Below are 17,173 nucleotides of genomic sequence, written 5' to 3'. Positions count from 1 at the left end.
TTCTTATAGTGAAGTGAATAGAACTGAGCACAGTTCCCTAGGTAGGGTCTGACCAGGGTCCTATATAGCTGCAACGTTACCTCTCGGAGACTAAATTCCATTCCACGATTGATGAAGGCCAATACACCATACGTCCTCTTAATCGCAGAGGCAACCTGCGCAGCTGCTTTGTACTCGGTTCTCAAGATCCCTCTGATTCTCCAGACTGCCAATAATGCTATGTTCTGCCATCGTATTTGACCGACCAAAATGAATCACTTCACACTTAACTGTGTTTAACTTCATTTGCAAATTCTCAGCCCGGTCTTGCACCTTATCAATGTCACGTTGTAACCTCTGACAGCCCTCCAACTATCCACAGCACCCCTAAGCATTGTGTCATCAGCAAACCTACGAACGCATCCCTTCACATCTTCATCCAGTTCATTTATAAAATTCACGAAGAATAAGGGTCCCAGAACAGATCCCTGATACTTTCCACTGGTGACCGACTTTCATGCAGATATGAGCCGTCTACAACCGCTTTTTGCCTTCTGTGGACAAGCCACAAAACAGTATCCCCTTGGACCCATTCCTTCTTACTTTCTCAGTAAGCCTTGCATGTGGTACCTTATAAAATGCTTTGCTGAAATTCATTTTCACTACATCATCTGCTTTTCCTTTATCAATGTGTTTCGTCACATCCCCGCAAAAATGCAATCAGTCTCGTAAGGCACGATCTGCCCTTTACAAAGCCAGGCTGACAATTCCTAAACATATTATAACTCTCCAAATGTTCTTAAATCCTGCCTCTCAGGATCTTCTCCATCAACTTACGAACCGCTGAGTTAAGACTCACTGGTCTATAATTTCCTGGGCTACTTCTTCTCCCTTTCTTGAATAATGGAACAACATACACAGCCCTCCAATCCTCCGGAACGGCCCACGTCTCTATTGATGATGCAGATGATGATCATCGCCAGAGCCTCTGCAATCTCTTCTCTCGCCTCTCATAGTAACCTGGGGTATATTTCGTCCGGTACCGGCACCTTAACAATTTGATGATTTCCAAAAGCTCAATTACATCCTCTTTCTTAACATCTACATGCTCAGGCTTTTCAGTCTGCTACGTCATCACTACAATCACTAAGATACAGAAGAAAAGTATTCATTAAGTAGCTCCTATTATCTTATTAAACATTTATTGTGATCTTATGGTCGTATGGTCTCTCCACAGCTGCGCAAGAACGGGACTCGACAGTGAAGATCAGAAAAAGACCGTACCGTCTGATCTGCCTACTCTGCCTAGTTACGTCCGCCGTCATCCTGATCGTGGCCGGTGTCTTGATCCATGGTGAGTGGAACGGTCTCCGGAATGAGTCAGATGGTAAATAAAGAATAAAAAAGACAACAGTGAAAGCAAAACCGCCTTACTGTAACACCGATGGAACAAGACACCATACATGAAGTTTAGGAAACAAGGATCAGATACGTCTATTGAGGAAAATAGGGCAGCAAGAAAAGAGATGAAGAAGGGGCTGTGGACAGAAAGAAGGGAGTAAGAGAAGGCCTTTGTGAGTTGGGTAAAGGAAAACCCCAAGGCATTCTTCAATTATGTGAAAAACAAAAGGATGACTGGTGTGAAGGTAGGACCGATTAGAGATGAAGGTGGGAAGATGTGCCTGGAGACTGTGGAAGTTAGCGAGGTCCTCAATGAATACTTCTCTTCTGTATTCACCAATGAGAGGGAACTTGATGACGGTGAGGACAATATGAGTGATGTTGAAGGTCTGGAGCATGTTGATATTAAGGGAGAGGAGGTTTTTGTAGTTGTTAAAATACTTTAGGAAGGATAAGTCCCCGGGGCCTGACAGAATATTCCACAGGCTGCTTCAGTAGGAGAGAGAAGAGTTTGCTGAGCTTCTGGCTAGGATCTTTATTTCCTCTTTGTCCACGGGAATGGCACGGGAGGACTGGATGGAGGCGAATATTGTTCAAATAAGTTAGTAGGGATAGTCCGGTTAATTATGGAACAGTGATTCTTACGTCTGTGGTGGGAAAGTTGATGGAAAAGATTTTTACTGATCGAATCCCTGGGCATTTAGAGAATCATGGTCTGAACAGGCACAGTCAGCATGTCTTTGTGAAGGGCCGATGTCGTGGTGGAGGGAGTACATTCTGATTGGAAGACCGTGACTAGTGGTGTCCCACAAGGATCGGTCATCGTACCTCTGCTTTTCGTGATTTTATTAACGACATGGATGCGGAGGTGGCAAGTTTGCAGACGACATGAAGGTTGGTGGTGTTGTAGATAGTGTAGAGGGTTGTCGAAGATTGCAGAGAGACTTTGAAAGGATGCAGAAGTGGGATGAGATATAGCAGATGGAGTTCAACCTGGAGAATTGTGAGGTGGTACACTTTGGATGGACAAACTCCAAGGCAGAGTACAAAGTAAATGGCAGGAAACTTGTTAGTGTGGTGGAGCAGAAAGGAACTGGGTGCATATGCCGACAGATCCCTGTAATTTGTCTCACTGCTAGATAGTGTAGTTAAGAACGCTTATTGTTGTTAGCTTTCATAAGTCGAGGGATAGAGTTTAAGAGTCGCGAGGTAATGATGCAGCTCCATAAAACTCTGGTTAGACCACACCTGGAGTACTGTGCCCAGTTCTGATCTCCTCAATGTAGAAAGATTGTGGAAGCGTTAGAAAAGGAAAAGGAAAAGGAGATACTCTCTGGTTTAGAGTGTATGGATTATGATCAGAGATTAAGTGAGCTAGGGTTTACTCTTTGTAGAGTAGAAGGATGAGAGGAGACATGATGGAGGTATACAAGGTATTAAGAGGAATAGATAGAGTGGACAGATAGCGCCTCTTCCCCAGGGCACCACTGCTCAGCACAGGAAGAAATGGCTTTAAGACGGAGTGGAATGTTCAAGGGGGATATTACAGGAATGTGTTTTACGCAGAGAGTGGTTGGTGCGTGGAATGCACTGCCTGAGTCGGTGGTGGAGGCTGATACACTAGTGATATTTAACAGCCTACTAGACAGGTATATGAAGGAGTTTAAGGTTGTGGGTTGTACGGGAGGCAGCGTTTATGGGGTCTGCACAGCATTGCGGGCCGAAGGGTCTGAACTGTGCTGTACTGTTCTATGTTCTATATGACGGAGACACCCAAAACCGTGACAAGAACACGGCCTTTATCGTAACACAATCAAGACACATGCTGACACCGACACGCCATTCACCATAGATTAACAATGCTGTTTCCGTAGCACGTCGCGACCTTCAACGAGACACAGATACACTCCTATCCGCGACACTGACACGAACATCTCCGTGACACACATCTGTCTGTTACGCTGACCGCAGTGTACCGCTCACTGTAACATCGACATGCCCTGACCATGTCACTGATAAACTCATCAATCGACACCGTCACACACCTCACAGTGACACCGACACTCTCTTCACCGTGACACGGTACCGTACACCGTGATACCTTCACGCTCCTCAGCGTGATCCGCTCCGCACCGCATCGTGACAAAGACCCACACGTCACTGTTACACCCCTTACCAAGACAGTATCACCGCTCAACGTAACACCGATGCACCGCTCACTGAGGTAATTACCCTCACCTCACCCTAACACAGACAAACACCTTAACAGATACAGACAGCTAAATTCACAATGACACAATGAAATCGACATAGAACTCGCCGTTTCACCGACAGACACCTCAGCGTGTCACTCTCACACACACCGTGGCCATGAGGTGTCTCTCACCTTGGCACTGACATACACTTCTGACAGCAAGAGAGTGTGATTGGAGGTTGTGAACGAGCTTCAGTTTGACTCTGACGACGGGAATGTGTGATAGAAGGGTTAGTTTCTGTTTGACCCGGGGAACGTGTAATGGGGCAGTTTCGAGTGAGACTCTCTCTGTGTCTGAACCCAGGAGTCTGTAATGGAACACTGTGTCGTGTGCTTACTCTATGTCTGACACAGTGTGTTAGCGATGGGATGTTCTGCAGGGAGCATCACCCTGTGTCGAACACCAGGAATGAGCATTGGGAGAGTGAGGAGGGAAATTCACTCTGTCTTTTACCGGAGTGTCTAATGGGACAGTGCAATAAGGAGAGCACACTAGGTGAACCCCTGGGAGTGTAATGGGACTGTATGGAGGGTGTGTCACTCTGCGACTGGACTCCGCCGACTGTGACAGGATGATGTGGAAGGAGCTTCACTCTGTGACTGACACAGAGTGTGTGTGATGGAATGCTATGGTGGGAGTACAACTTATATCTGAACCCAGGGATGTGTAATGGGATGGAGTGGAGGGAGATTCACTCTGTGTCTGACCCCGAGACTGTGCGGTGGGATGGTGTGGAGGGAGCCCCACCTAGTGTCTTACACTTGGGTGTGTGATGGGACGGAGTGGAGGGAGATTCAATCTGTGTCTGACCGCGGGAGTGTGTGACGGGTGAGTGTGGAGGGGGTATCACTCTGTGTCTGACCAAGGAGTGTGTGATGGGACCAGGTGGAGGGCGATTCACTCTGTGTCTGACACCGGGAGTGTGTGATGGGATAGTGTGGAGGGAGATTCACTCTTTGTCTGACCCCGGCAGTGTGTGATGGGACGGTGTGGAGGGAGCGCCACCTAGTGTCTTACGCGGGAGTGTGTGATGGAAGGTCTGAAGGGAGATTTACTCGAAGGCTGACCCTGGGAATGTGTGAAGAGACGTAGTGGAGGGAGATTAACTCGGTGTCTGGCCCCAAGAGTGTGTGAATGGACGTTGTGGACGGAGATTCCCTCTTTGTCTGACCCCGGAGGTGTGTGCTGGGACGGTGTGGAGGGAGATTCACATTGTGTCTGACCCCGGTTGTGTATAGTGGGATGGTACGGATGGATATACACTCTGTGTCTCACATTGGGAGTCTGTGACGGATGAGTATGGAGGGAGATTCACTCTGTGTGTGACCACAGCAGTGCGTGATGGGACCGTGTAGATTGCGAGTCACATTGAATCTGACCCCGCGATTGCGTGATGGGACGATGTGGAGGGCGATTCACTGTGTGTCTGACACCGGGAGTATGTGATGGGAAAGTGTGGAGGAAGATTCACTCTGTGTTTCACACTGGGAATGCGTGATGGAACGGAGTGGAGGGAGTTTCACTCTGTGTCTGACCCAGTGTGTGTGATGGGATCGTGTGGAAAGAGCCTCACTCAGTGGCTGCCCCGGGAGTATGTGACGGGTGAGTGTGGAGGGAGATTCACACTGTGTGTGACCACAGGAGTGTGTGATTGGACGGTGCGGAGGGTTCTTCACACTATGTCTGACCTCGGGAGTGTGTGAAGGGACGGTGCGGAGGGAGATTCACTCTGTGTCTGACCCAATGTGTGTGATGGGATGGTGTTGAAAGAGCCTCACTCTGTGTCTGACCCAGGGTGTATGTGACGGGTGAGTGTGGAGAGAGATTCACTCTGTGTGTGACCATAGGAGTGTGTGTTGGGACGGTGCGGAGGGAGATTCACTCTGTGTCTGCCCACAGGAGTGTTTGATGGGACGGTGCGAGGGAGAGTCACTCTCTTCCTGAGAACAGGAGTGTGTGATGGAACGGTGCGGAGTGAGATTCACTCTTTTTCTGAGAACAGGAGTGTGTGATGGGAAGGTGGGGAGGGAGATTCACTCTGTGTCTGACATTTTGAGATTGTGATGGGACGGTGTGGAGGGAATTTCATTCTCTGCGTCTGATACCGGGACTGTGAGATTGGACGGGGCGGAGGGTTTTTCACTCTGTGTCTGACAGCGGGAGTCTGTGATGGGACGGTGTGGACGGAGATTCACTCTGTATGTGACCTCGGGAGTGTGTGATGGGACCGTGTGGAGGGAGAGTCACATTGACTCTGACCCCGGGTGTGTGTGATGGGACCATGTGGCGGGCGATTCACTGTGTGTCTGACACCGGGATTATGTCATGGGATGGTGTGGAGGAAGATTCACTCTGTGTCTCACACTGGGAGTGCGTGCTGGAACGGTCTGGAGGGAGATTCCCTCTCTGTGTGACCACAGGAGTGTGTGATTGGACGGTGCAGAGGGTTCATCACTCTGTGTCTGACCTCGGGAGTGAGTGATGGGACCGTGTGGAGGGAGATTCACATTGACTCTGACCCCGGGAATGTATGGTGGGATGGTACGGAGGGATATTCACTCTGTTTCTCACACTGGGAGTATGTGATGTAACGGTGTGGAGGGAGCTTCACTCTGTGTCTGACCAGTGTGTGTGTCAGAAACACTGGGATGATGTGGAGGGAGCCGCACCTACTGTCTTACACGGGAGTTTGTGATGGCATGGGGTGGAAGGAGATTCTCTCTGTGTCTGACCCCGAGAGTGTGTGATGGAACGGCGGGGAGGGAGATTCACACTGTTTCTGACCATGGGAGAGTGTGATGGGACGGCGTGGAGGGAGATTCACACTGTGTCTGACCCTGGGAGAGTGTGAAGGGACGGTGCGGAGGGAGATTCACTCTGTGTGTGACCCAGAGTATGTGATGGGATGGTGTTGAAAGAGCCACACTCTGTGTCTGACCCACGGACTGTGTGTCGGGTGAGTGTCGAGAGAGATTCATTCTGTGAGTGACCCCGGGATTGTGTGATGGTACGGTGTGTAGGGAGATTCACTCTGTTTTTGACCCCTGGGAGTGTATTTTGGGAGAGTGTGGAGGGAGTTCCACTCTGTGTCTGAACCCGGAATTGTGTGATTGGACGGTGTGGAGGGAGATTCACTCTGTGTCTGACTCAGTGTATGTGTGTGTTGGAATGGTGTGGAAAGAGCCTCACTCAGTGTCTGACCCCGGGTGTATGTGACGGGTGAGTGTGGAGGAAGATTCACTCTGTTTGTGACCACGGGAGTGTGTGACTTGACGGTGCGGAGAGAGATTCACTCTGTTTCTGAGAACAGGAGTGGGAGCTGGGACGGTGCGGAGGGAGATTCACTCTGTTTCTGAGAACAGGAGTGGGTGCTGGGACGGTCTTGTGGGAGCATCACAGGGTCCATCCCAAGGATTGTTTGATGGGACAGTGTGTAGGGAGATTCACGCAGAGAAAGATACCCTGGAGCATGAGGGGATGTGACGCGGTGGAGGGAGTTTCACTCAGTGTCTGACAGCGGGAGTCTGTGATGGGACGGTGTGGGCGGTGATTCACTCCGTATGTGACCTCGGGAGATTGTGATGCGTCGGCGCTGAGGGAGATTCACTCTGTGTCTGACCCAGGGAGAGTGTGACGTGACTGTGCGGTGGGGAATTCGCATCGTGTCTGACCCCGAGAATGTGTGAGGTTATGTTGTAGAGGGAGCTCCACCTAGTGTCTTACCAGGCTGTGTGTGATGGGACGGTGTGGAGGAAGAATCACTCTGTGTCTGACCCCGGGAGTGTGTGATGGGACGGTGTGGAGGAAGAATCACTCTGTGTCTGACCCCGGGAGATTGTGATGGGACGGTGTGGAGGGGAACTCACTCGGAGTCTGTCCCTGGTAGTGTGTGATGGGACGGTGTGGAGGGAGCTCACTCTGTGTCTGACCCCGGGAGTGTGTGTTGGGACGATGAGGAGGGAGATTCACTCTATATCTGACCCAGGGAGTGTATCGTGGGATTGTACAGAGGGAGAGTCACTCTGTGTCTGACACTGGGAGTGTGTGTGTGATGTAACGGCATGGAGGGAGATTCACTTTTTGTCTGACCCAGTGTGTGTGTGACGGGTAAGTGTGGAGAGAGATTCATTCTGTATGTGACCCCTGGAGTTTGTGCTGGGGCGGTGTGTATGGAGATTCACTCTGTGTCTGACCACGGGAGTGTCTGATGGGACCAAGTGGAGGGCGATTCACTGTGTGTCTGACTCCGGGAGTATGTGATGGGGTGGTGTGGAGGGAGATTCACTCTTTTTCTGATCCCGTGATTGTATGCTGGGATGGGACGGAGGGATATTTACACTGTGTCTCACACTGGGAGTGCGTGATGGAACGGTGTGGAGGGAGTTTCACTCTGTGTCTGACACAGTGTGTGTCTGATGGGACGGTGTGGAAAGAGCCTCACTCAGTGTCTGACCACCGGAGTGTGTGACGGATGAGTGCGGAGGGAGATTCACTCTGTGTCTGCCTACAGGAGTATGTGATAGGACTGTGCGGAGGGAGATTCACTCTGTCTCCGCCCACAGGATTATGTGATGGTACGGTGTGGAGGGAGATTCACTCTGTTTCTGAGAACAGGTGTGGGTGCTGGGACTATCTTGTGGGAGCATCACTGGGTCCATCCCAAGGACTGTTTGATTGGACAGTGTGTAGGGAGATTCACGCAGAGAAAGATACCCTGGAGTATGACGGGATGTGACTTGGTAGAGTGTGTTTCACTCTGTGTCTGACCCCTGGAGTATGTGATGGGACGATGTGGAGGGAGTTTCACTCTCTTCGTCTGACACCTGGACTGTCAGATTGGACGGGGTGGAGGGTGTTTCACTCTGTGTCTGACCCCGGGAGATTGTGATGGGACGGTGTGGAGGGAGATTCACTCTATGTCTGACAGCGGGAGTGTGTGATGGGACGGTGTGGAGGGAGAATCACTCTGTGTCTGACCCCGGGAGATTGTGATGGGATGGTGTGGAGGGAGATTCACTCTATGTCCGACAGCGGGAGTCTGTGATGGGACGGTGTGGAGGGAGATTCACTCTGTATGTGACATCGGGAGTGTGTGTTGGGATGGCGCGGAGGGAGATTCACTCTGTGTCTGACCCTGCGGGAGTGTGATGTGACTGTGCGGAGTGAGATTCACATCGTGTCTGACGCCGAGAGTGTGTGATGTGATGGTGTAGAGGGAGCGCCACCTAGTGTCTCACCAGGCAATGTGTGATGGGACGGAGTGGAGGGAGATTCACTCTGTGTCTGACCCAGTGAGTATGTGACGGGAGAGATTCATTCTGTGTGTGACCCCGGGAGTGTGTACTGGGGCGGTGTGTATAGAAATTAACTCTGTTTTTGACCCCTGTGAGTGTGTATTGGGACAGTGTGGAGGGAGATTCACTCTATGTCTGACCACGGGAGTGTGTGATGGGACCATGTGGAAGGCGTTTCACTGTCTGTCTGACCCCGGGAGTGTGTGATGGGATGTTGTGGAGGGAGATTCACAGTTTGTCTGACCCCGTGATTGTCTGCTGGGATGGTACGGAGGGATATTTATACTATGTCTCACACTGGGAGTGCGTGATGGAACGGTGTGCAGGGAGTTTCACTCTGTGTCTGACCCAGTGTGTGTGTGATGGGATGGTGTGGAGGGAGCCGCAGCTAGTGTCTTACACGGGAGTGTGTGATGGGATGGGGTGGAAGGAGGTTCTCTCTATGTCGGACCCCGAGAGTGTATGATGGGACGGTGTGGAGGGAATTCACTCTCTGTCTGACCATGGGAGAGTGTGATGGGACGGCGCGGAGGGATATTCACTCTGAGTCTATCCCTGGGAGAGTGTGAAGGGACGGTGCGGAGGGAGATTCACATCGTGTCTGACCCCGGGAGTGTTTGATGGGACGGAGTGGAGGGAGATTCACTCTATGTCTGACCCCGGGAGTGAGTGATGGGACCATGTGGAAGGCGATTCACTGTCTGTCTGACCCCGGGAGTGTGTACGGAGGGATATTTACACTGTGTCTCACACTGGGAGTGCGTGATGGAACGGTGTGGAGGGACTTTCACTCTGTGTCTGACCCTGTGTGTGTGTGATGGGACGGTGCGGAAAGAGCCTCACTCAGTGTTCTACCCCGGGAGTCTATGACTTGACGGTGCGGAGGGTTCTTCACTCTGTATCTGTTATCAGGGATGTATGTTTCGACGGTGTGTAAGGATCCTTATTCTATTTCTGTCTTCTGACCGATTCACTGTTACTTGTTCCGAAGTCCCACAGCAAATTCGTCAAGGGACCGTTGAGTATGGTGTTTCATTCTGTATTTGACCACTTTTGTGAGAGGACCGTGTCTGACACACAGTGGATGTAATGGACGGTAAGCAGGGAGATTCACTGTTCTTTCTTCCTAATTTCCAGATCAAGCGTTTTCCCAGGACTGGATCAGAAATGAAGACGGATGCTATGTTATATCCACGTGTAACCTTTCCTACGATGAGGCGAAACAGATTTGTTCGAACTCTGATTCAAAGCTTCTTGAAATAAATTCAGCAGAAGAAGAGGTACGTGTCAAATCGACGGAAGATATATCCACACCAGAGTGAATCTGCCTCCACACCGTCCCATCACACATTTCCGGGGTTAGACACAGAGTGAATCTCCCTCCACGCCGTCCCATCACACACTACCGGGTCAGAAACAGAGTGAATCTCCCTCCACACCGTCCCATCACACACTCCCGGGGTCAGACACAGAGTGAAGCTCCCTCTACACTGTCCCATCACACACTCCCGGGGTCAGACACAGAGTGAATCTCCCTCCACACCGTCACATCACACACTCTCGTGCTCGGAAACTGAGAGCTCCCTCCATAAGGTTTTATCACACGCTCCCGGGGTCAGACACAGAGTGAGGATACCTCCACACCGTCCCATCACACACTCCTGTTGTGAGACACAGAATTAATCTCCTTCAGCACCATCTCTTCACACTCTCCTGGGGTCAGACATAAAGCGACGCTCATTAAATAATGCTCGAATTCAATCATTAATGATAGCAATTTAATTTCACAGAATTTTTTTAACAAAACTCTCCACGAAGAAGGCATTTCATACTGGATTGGAAAATGCAAAGGCGGGTGAGATCTGGGATCTTGCAAGTTTCTGAGAGGAAAGTGGGTCGTCGGATTGATACAGGCTGCGAGAGGCGAGTGGGCAGTGGGTTTATTTTGGGGACTGCCACAGGCTGCGGGAAGTTTCTGTGCAGTGGAATTAGTTTGTGGTCAGACACAGGTTGCTAAAGGGAGGGGCATTTGTATGAGTTTGGGCTCTGACAAGGACTGTGTGGAGAGAGTTGGAAATTTGGGCATTTTGTGGACAGAAGAAGTTCTGCGGTGAGAGAATGGGCAATTGGATTTGTTTGGGAATGGACACGGCCTGTTGTTAGAGAGTGTGCAGTAAAATTAATATAACCTTGTAACTGTAAAACAATCACAGCAAGGACAAAGGCCATCCTTGCCCTTCCAATCCGCGCCGAGTGCTTACCTGCACTCAGCCCATAACCCTCCATTCAATTCCTGTCCATATACCTATCCTGTGCAAAGATCTATCTATTTTAAGACAAAATCAAACCTGCCTCTAACGCTTCTACTGGAAGCTCGTTCCACACAGCGAACACTCACTGTGTAAAGAAGCTCCACCTCGTGTTGTTCCTAAACTTTTGCCCCCTATCTCTCAACTCATATCCCCTTGTTTTAATATGCCCTACTCTCAATGAAAAAAAGCCTATCCACGTCAACTCTATCTATACCCCTCATAATTTTAAATGCCTTTAACTAGTCCCGCTCAACCTTCTACGCTCCAAAGAATAAAGACCTAACTTGTTCATCCTTTCTCTGTAACTTAGGCGCTGAAACGCAGATAACATTCTACTAAAGCTCTTCTGTAGACTCACAACACACACACACACAAAAAATGCTGGTGGAACACAGCGGGCTAGACAACATCTATAAGGTGAAGCACTATCGGCGTTTCGGGCTGATACACTTCGTCACGACTAACTGTTAGTCCTGACGAAATGTCTCTGTCTGAAATGCCGACAGTGCTTCTCCATATAGATGTTGCATGGCCTGCTGTGTTCCACCAGCATTTTGTGTGTTCCTTCAATTTCCAGCATCTCCAGATTTCCTCGTGTTGTCTTCTGTAGTTCATCTAATTTGCCGACATCTTTCCAATAACTCGGTGACCAGAACTGCACACAGAAGTCAGGGGTGGGCTCGTCATCCAGGCGAGGGTGGACACAGGCACACAAGCCCCCACCGGCCTGTCTTCAAATACTGTGAGCCTCTGATCGATTCCCACGAACCGTTCCTGTAAGCCCCCACTTTCACGTGGGTGCACAACAGTCTTTCAGTGTCCCGTGGTGTGTCTGCCGGTGTCTCAGCAGACTTGCGTTTATCTACCCTGCAGCCATCCATCAACTTTAAATCTTTGTCTATCGCATCTGCGCTGGTTGTCTCCCCCCCACCAGCTTCACTCCCTTCCCCCCCCTCTCTCTCTCTCTCTCTCTCTCTCTCTCTCTCTCTCTCTCTCTCTCTCATTAGCAGCACAGTGTCCAAAAACCATGCTCTTCTCCAGATATTTTTGAACTCTAGGAGTACCTAACACTACAACCTGAAAAACCGTTATCCACCACTACTCTCTGGCATCTCCAATCCGGCCACTGTTGAATCCATTTTACTACTTCAATATTAATACCTAACGATTGAACCTTCCTAACTAACTTTCCGTGCGGAACATTATCAAAGGCCTTACTGAAGACCATTTTGATAATATCCACTGCTTTACCCTCGTCAACTTTCAGAGTAACCTCTTCAAAAAACTCAGCTTTGGCAAACATGACCTTCCACTCACAAGTCCACGTTGACTCTCGTAATCAGAACCTGTCTATCTATATCATTATATATACCATCTCTAAGAATATTTTCCATTAATTTACCCACCACTGACGTCAAACTTGCAGTCCGATAATTGCTAGGTTTACTCTTATATTCATTTTTAAACAATGGAACCACCTGAGCAATAGGTCAATCCTCCGGCACCATCCCCGTTTCTAATGACATTTGAATTATTTCTGTCAGAGCCCCTGCTATTTCAACAATAACTTCCCTCAAGGTCCTCGGGATATAATGTCAGGACCCGGAAACGTATCCACTTTTATATTCTTTAAAATCTCTAGTACTTCTTCTTCTTTAGTCATCATAGTTTCCATAACTACCCTTCTTGTTTCCCTTACCTTACACAATTCAAAATCCTTCACCTTAGTGAACAACGATGAAAAGAAATTGTTCAAAATCTCCCACATCTCCTTCGGCTCCACACAAGGCTGTCCACTCTGATTCTCTAAGGGAACAATTTTATCCTTTATTATCCTTTCTCTTTTAATATAACTGTAGAAACAGTTTGTATTTATTTTCAAATTACTTGTAAAAGCAACCTCACATCTTCCTTTAGTTTTTTTTATTTCTTTTTTAAGCTTCTTTTTACATTCTTTATATTCCTCGAGAACCTCATTTATTCCATGTTGCCTATATTTATTGTAGATCTCTCTCTTTTTCCGAACCAAGTTTCCAACATCCCTTGAAAAAACATAGCTCTCTCGAAACTTTAGCCTATCCTTTCAACCTAACAGGAACATAACATTTCTGTACCCGCAAAATGTCACGTTTAAATGATCGCCATTTCTCTATTACATCCTTCCCATAAAACACATTGTCCCAATCCACTCCTTCTACGTCCTTTCGCATCGCCTCAAAGTTAGCCTTTCGCCCTCAATAATCTGAACCCTCGGTCCAGTCCTACCCTTCTCCATAATTATATTGAAATTAATGGTATTTTGGTCACTGAACACGAAGTGCTCCCCAACACATACCTCCGTCACCGGACCTTTCTCATTCCCTAACGGGAGATCCAACACTGCCCCTTCTCTACTTGGTACCTCCATGTTTTGCTAAAAAAAAATACCCTGCATACATTCTACAAACTCCAAACCATTCGGCCCTTTTACAGAATGAGCTTCACAGTTTATGTGTGGAAAATTGAAATCTCCCACAATCACATACTTGTGCTTACTATAAATATCTGCTATGTCCTTACAAATTTTCTCCTCCAAATCTCGTTCTACATTAGGTGGTGTATAATTGTTTCCACACATTTCCCATTCCTCATATCCGCACAAGTAGTCTCCCTAGACGAGCCCTCTAATCTATGCTGCGTAGCTACCGCAGTAACATCCCGGACCCTGGCATCAAGGAGGCAAACTACCATGCGGGTTTCCTGACTGCGTCCACAGAATCGCCTATATGAACACCTAACTATCGAGTCCCCAATTCCTAATGCCTTCCTCTTCCTTTCCCTGCACATCTGCGCTACAGGGCCTGACTCAAGTGCCGGTGGCACAGGCACTGTCCTTTCCCCCAGGTAGGTTGTCCCCTCCCCCCTATAATACTGTGAGTACTGTCAAGTGATACAGCCACTGGTGTACTCTCTAGTATCTGACTTTTTCCATTCCCTCTCCTAACCGTGACCCACTTGTCTGCCTCCCGTGGCCCTGGTGTGACCACCTGCCTGTAACTCTTCTCTATCAACTCCTCACTCTCCCTGACCAGAGGAAGGTCATCGAGCTGCAGCTCCAGTTCCCTAACACGGTCCCTTCGGAACTGCAACTCGGCGCACCTGGCGCAGATGTACGCGACCGGGAGGCTAGGAGACTCTAGGACCTCCCACATCTGACACCGAGAACAATAAGCTGCCCTCACACTCATAATTTCCACTTTCTTCAAATAACGGGAAAAATTAAAAACAGAACCCACCTTGCCTCGCCCGTTTCCACCTAAGCCCGTTTAGCCAAAGCCCTTAAGCCTTCACTGTGCTCCCGGCTCACACCGCTGCCCGAAAAACGACGCTGCCTGCGTAATAAAGCTGTGTTACTTTTAATCTTCCCCGCTTCATTGCCCGACGTCACACGCCTGCGCAGTCCCGCCTCTCTTAACTCTGATGAGAAGAAGTGAGTAAGATTACGATAGAAGGAAAGAGGCTAATAGGGTAAGGGTGAGGGGCAACGGCGCGAAGGGGTAGTGTGAGCGTTTAAGAGAAATGGGGGAGAAACACGCCGCACTCTCGCTCTGATACTCAGACTTCCTTCTCCAAATGTGGGAACTGACATCGGCTGTGGGAAGAGAGTGCGATTTGGGAGAGTTTTGGTGGTTGACACAGATCTTTATGGAGAAGGCTAGGTATTGAGATTATTTTGCGGAAGCACCCGGGGCCTTGGGGTGAGAGTGGGAAGTGCAAGTATTTTGGGGACTAGCACGCGGCCTTGGAGAGACGATAGAGCTACGAAGCTCTTTTGGGAACTGACCCAGGTTGTGGCAGAGAGTGAGACAGTGGGAGCACTTCGGGCCCTGGCACATTACTGTGGGGAGAGAAAGAGGGAGGGGTGTACTTTGGGGACAGGCACAAATCTGTGGTGAGAGAATGGTTCAGTGGGAGTACTCTGGGGACGGAGACACGTCCGTGAGGAGAGCATGAGACGCGGGAGGTGTTTTGATGACTGACACACGTCTCTAAGACGAGGATTGGGCAATGGGATTGTTTCGGGAACCGGCACGGGGCTGTGGGGAGAGAGACAGCCTGTGGGTGTAGTTTGGACTAACACTGATCTGTGTGGTGAGTGTGAGTACTTAGGCAGAAAACACAGGCCTGTGGGGAGTCGGTAAAGAAGTGGGAGTATTGAGGACTAACATGGGGCCTTGGGGGACTCTGGCGCTGCGGTAATATTTTGTGGACTGAAACGGGCCTGTGAGGAGAAGGTTGGGTACTGTAATTATTCTGGTCTCTGACACTGATCTGTGAGTGAAGAGTGGGGCAAGGGATTACTTTCGTAACTGACACACGGCTGCAGGGAGAGAGTGGGTCAGTGGGAGTATTCTGCAGACTGATACAGGGGTGTGCTGCGAATGTGGGGTTGTGGGAGATGTTGGGGTGCCACAAATCAATGGCGAGGGTGGGTATCAGTGCTTCTGTGGATTGACTGCTGGAGGTGCGTTGAAATTGTTTACCCCTCTTTGATAGGGAAGTGGCTACAAATGCCTTGGGCCGGATTAACGGTGGAGACTTTGAATGCGGTAAATGTACTTGGCAGAGTGAGAGTAAACATTGCGACCAGGTTCGTGCGCGCTTCATCTGTGAGAAGTCTGCACCTTCGTGCTCGGATATTTCTGAAAGGATCCGGGATCTCTGTCACCAAACACTGGGACCGACTTGAATATAACGATAAACCCTCTTTCTCCTCCATTTCTCTTAACCACTCACATTAACCCTTCCGCGCCGCTGCCCCTCACCCTTACCCTATTCTCCTCTTTCCTTCTATCACAGTCTTACTCACCATCATACCATCTCTGTACACTCGTCCCTCTAATGTCTCTCCCTCATCCTTCTCCACTCCCGCGTCCTCTGTTTCATCCCCGTTTCCCTCACCCTGGTTTCTTGCCTCCCTCTGCCCCAATTCCCCCTTCTGTTCCCGGTCTCTCGCTCGATTAGCTTTCACTTCCACTAGCTCACTCTTTCCCACAACCTGGATCAGTTCCCAAAAGAGCTCCATAGCTCCACCCTCTCCCCTCGATTGGAGACACTGACTCTACCCACTCTCCTCATTCTACTGTGTCTCTTTTATCTAACCCAACTCGCTCCCCGCTTCTGTCTTCGGCTACTTTCACCTCAATCATGTCCGTTAATGTTCTCGATACCCCAGTCCTGGGGAAATAGAGTGCACGCATTCGCCTGATCTGTGTCCCTCGTGGTTGTGTGCACCTCTGTAAGGTCACCGAAAAAAGTCTCAGAATTCCCAACCTCGCTCCATAACTCAGTCACTCCTGTACCGGGAGCATCCTCGGAAATCTCCCTCTGCAATTTTTCCAGTTCGTGGAGATTTTTCTTAGAGCAAGGCAAGCAGAACGGAACTCCATACTCCAAGTGCGGCCCGACCGACGTCATCTGCAACTGCAACGTGATCTCCGACTCCCGGACTCAGTGTCCTGACTGATGAAGGCCAGCGTGTCAAATATCCTGTCCACCTGTATCGCATCTTTTTTACCGGATTCATGTTCTGTTTTATTATCTGTGACTTAGACCATCTGAGATTCGTTCTTTTGAAGGATCAGTAGGGCACAAATATGTAAAATTAATGTCAAAGGCAAAAAGCTACTAAATGCCGCTGAAATGTGGAGGTGGTGGTGATGTGTTCAAGAATATGCTGGCGGAGGGGAAGAAGGTGTTCCTGGTTCATTGAGTTTTCAGTCTCCTGTTCGTCGTCACCCTTCCTTCCCAGACGACCATCCTCGTCACCGTCATTCACGACAACCCCAACAGCCCTCCCCGTTTCCGCCACCGCTATCTTGTTCCACACCCTGTCTCAAACACCGCTCCGTCCCCTACACTGTACTGTCTCCGTTATCTCCTCCTTCCCCAA

General features: G+C 49.4%; 1 protein-coding gene across 1 annotated transcript in view; it reads left to right on the top strand.

The window, feature by feature from the left end:
- Nucleotides 1-16,913, top strand: part of LOC132387017 (uncharacterized) — a 42,547-nt gene extending 25,634 nt beyond the window's left edge. Inside the window, exons 5-8 of the mRNA XM_059959379.1 lie at nucleotides 1,217-1,333; nucleotides 10,067-10,209; nucleotides 10,720-10,784; nucleotides 15,778-16,913. Of these exons, the coding sequence (XP_059815362.1) occupies nucleotides 1,217-1,333; nucleotides 10,067-10,209; nucleotides 10,720-10,784; nucleotides 15,778-15,970 (518 nt within the window). The 3' untranslated portion in view covers nucleotides 15,971-16,913. The remainder of the gene's footprint in view (nucleotides 1-1,216; nucleotides 1,334-10,066; nucleotides 10,210-10,719; nucleotides 10,785-15,777) is intronic.
- Nucleotides 16,914-17,173: the final 260 nt, after the last annotated feature.

This window comes from Hypanus sabinus, unplaced genomic scaffold (assembly GCF_030144855.1).
Source record: "Hypanus sabinus isolate sHypSab1 unplaced genomic scaffold, sHypSab1.hap1 scaffold_1481, whole genome shotgun sequence".
Lineage (NCBI taxonomy): Eukaryota > Metazoa > Chordata > Chondrichthyes > Myliobatiformes > Dasyatidae > Hypanus > Hypanus sabinus.
This window is presented reverse-complemented; position numbering and strand designations above follow the sequence as displayed.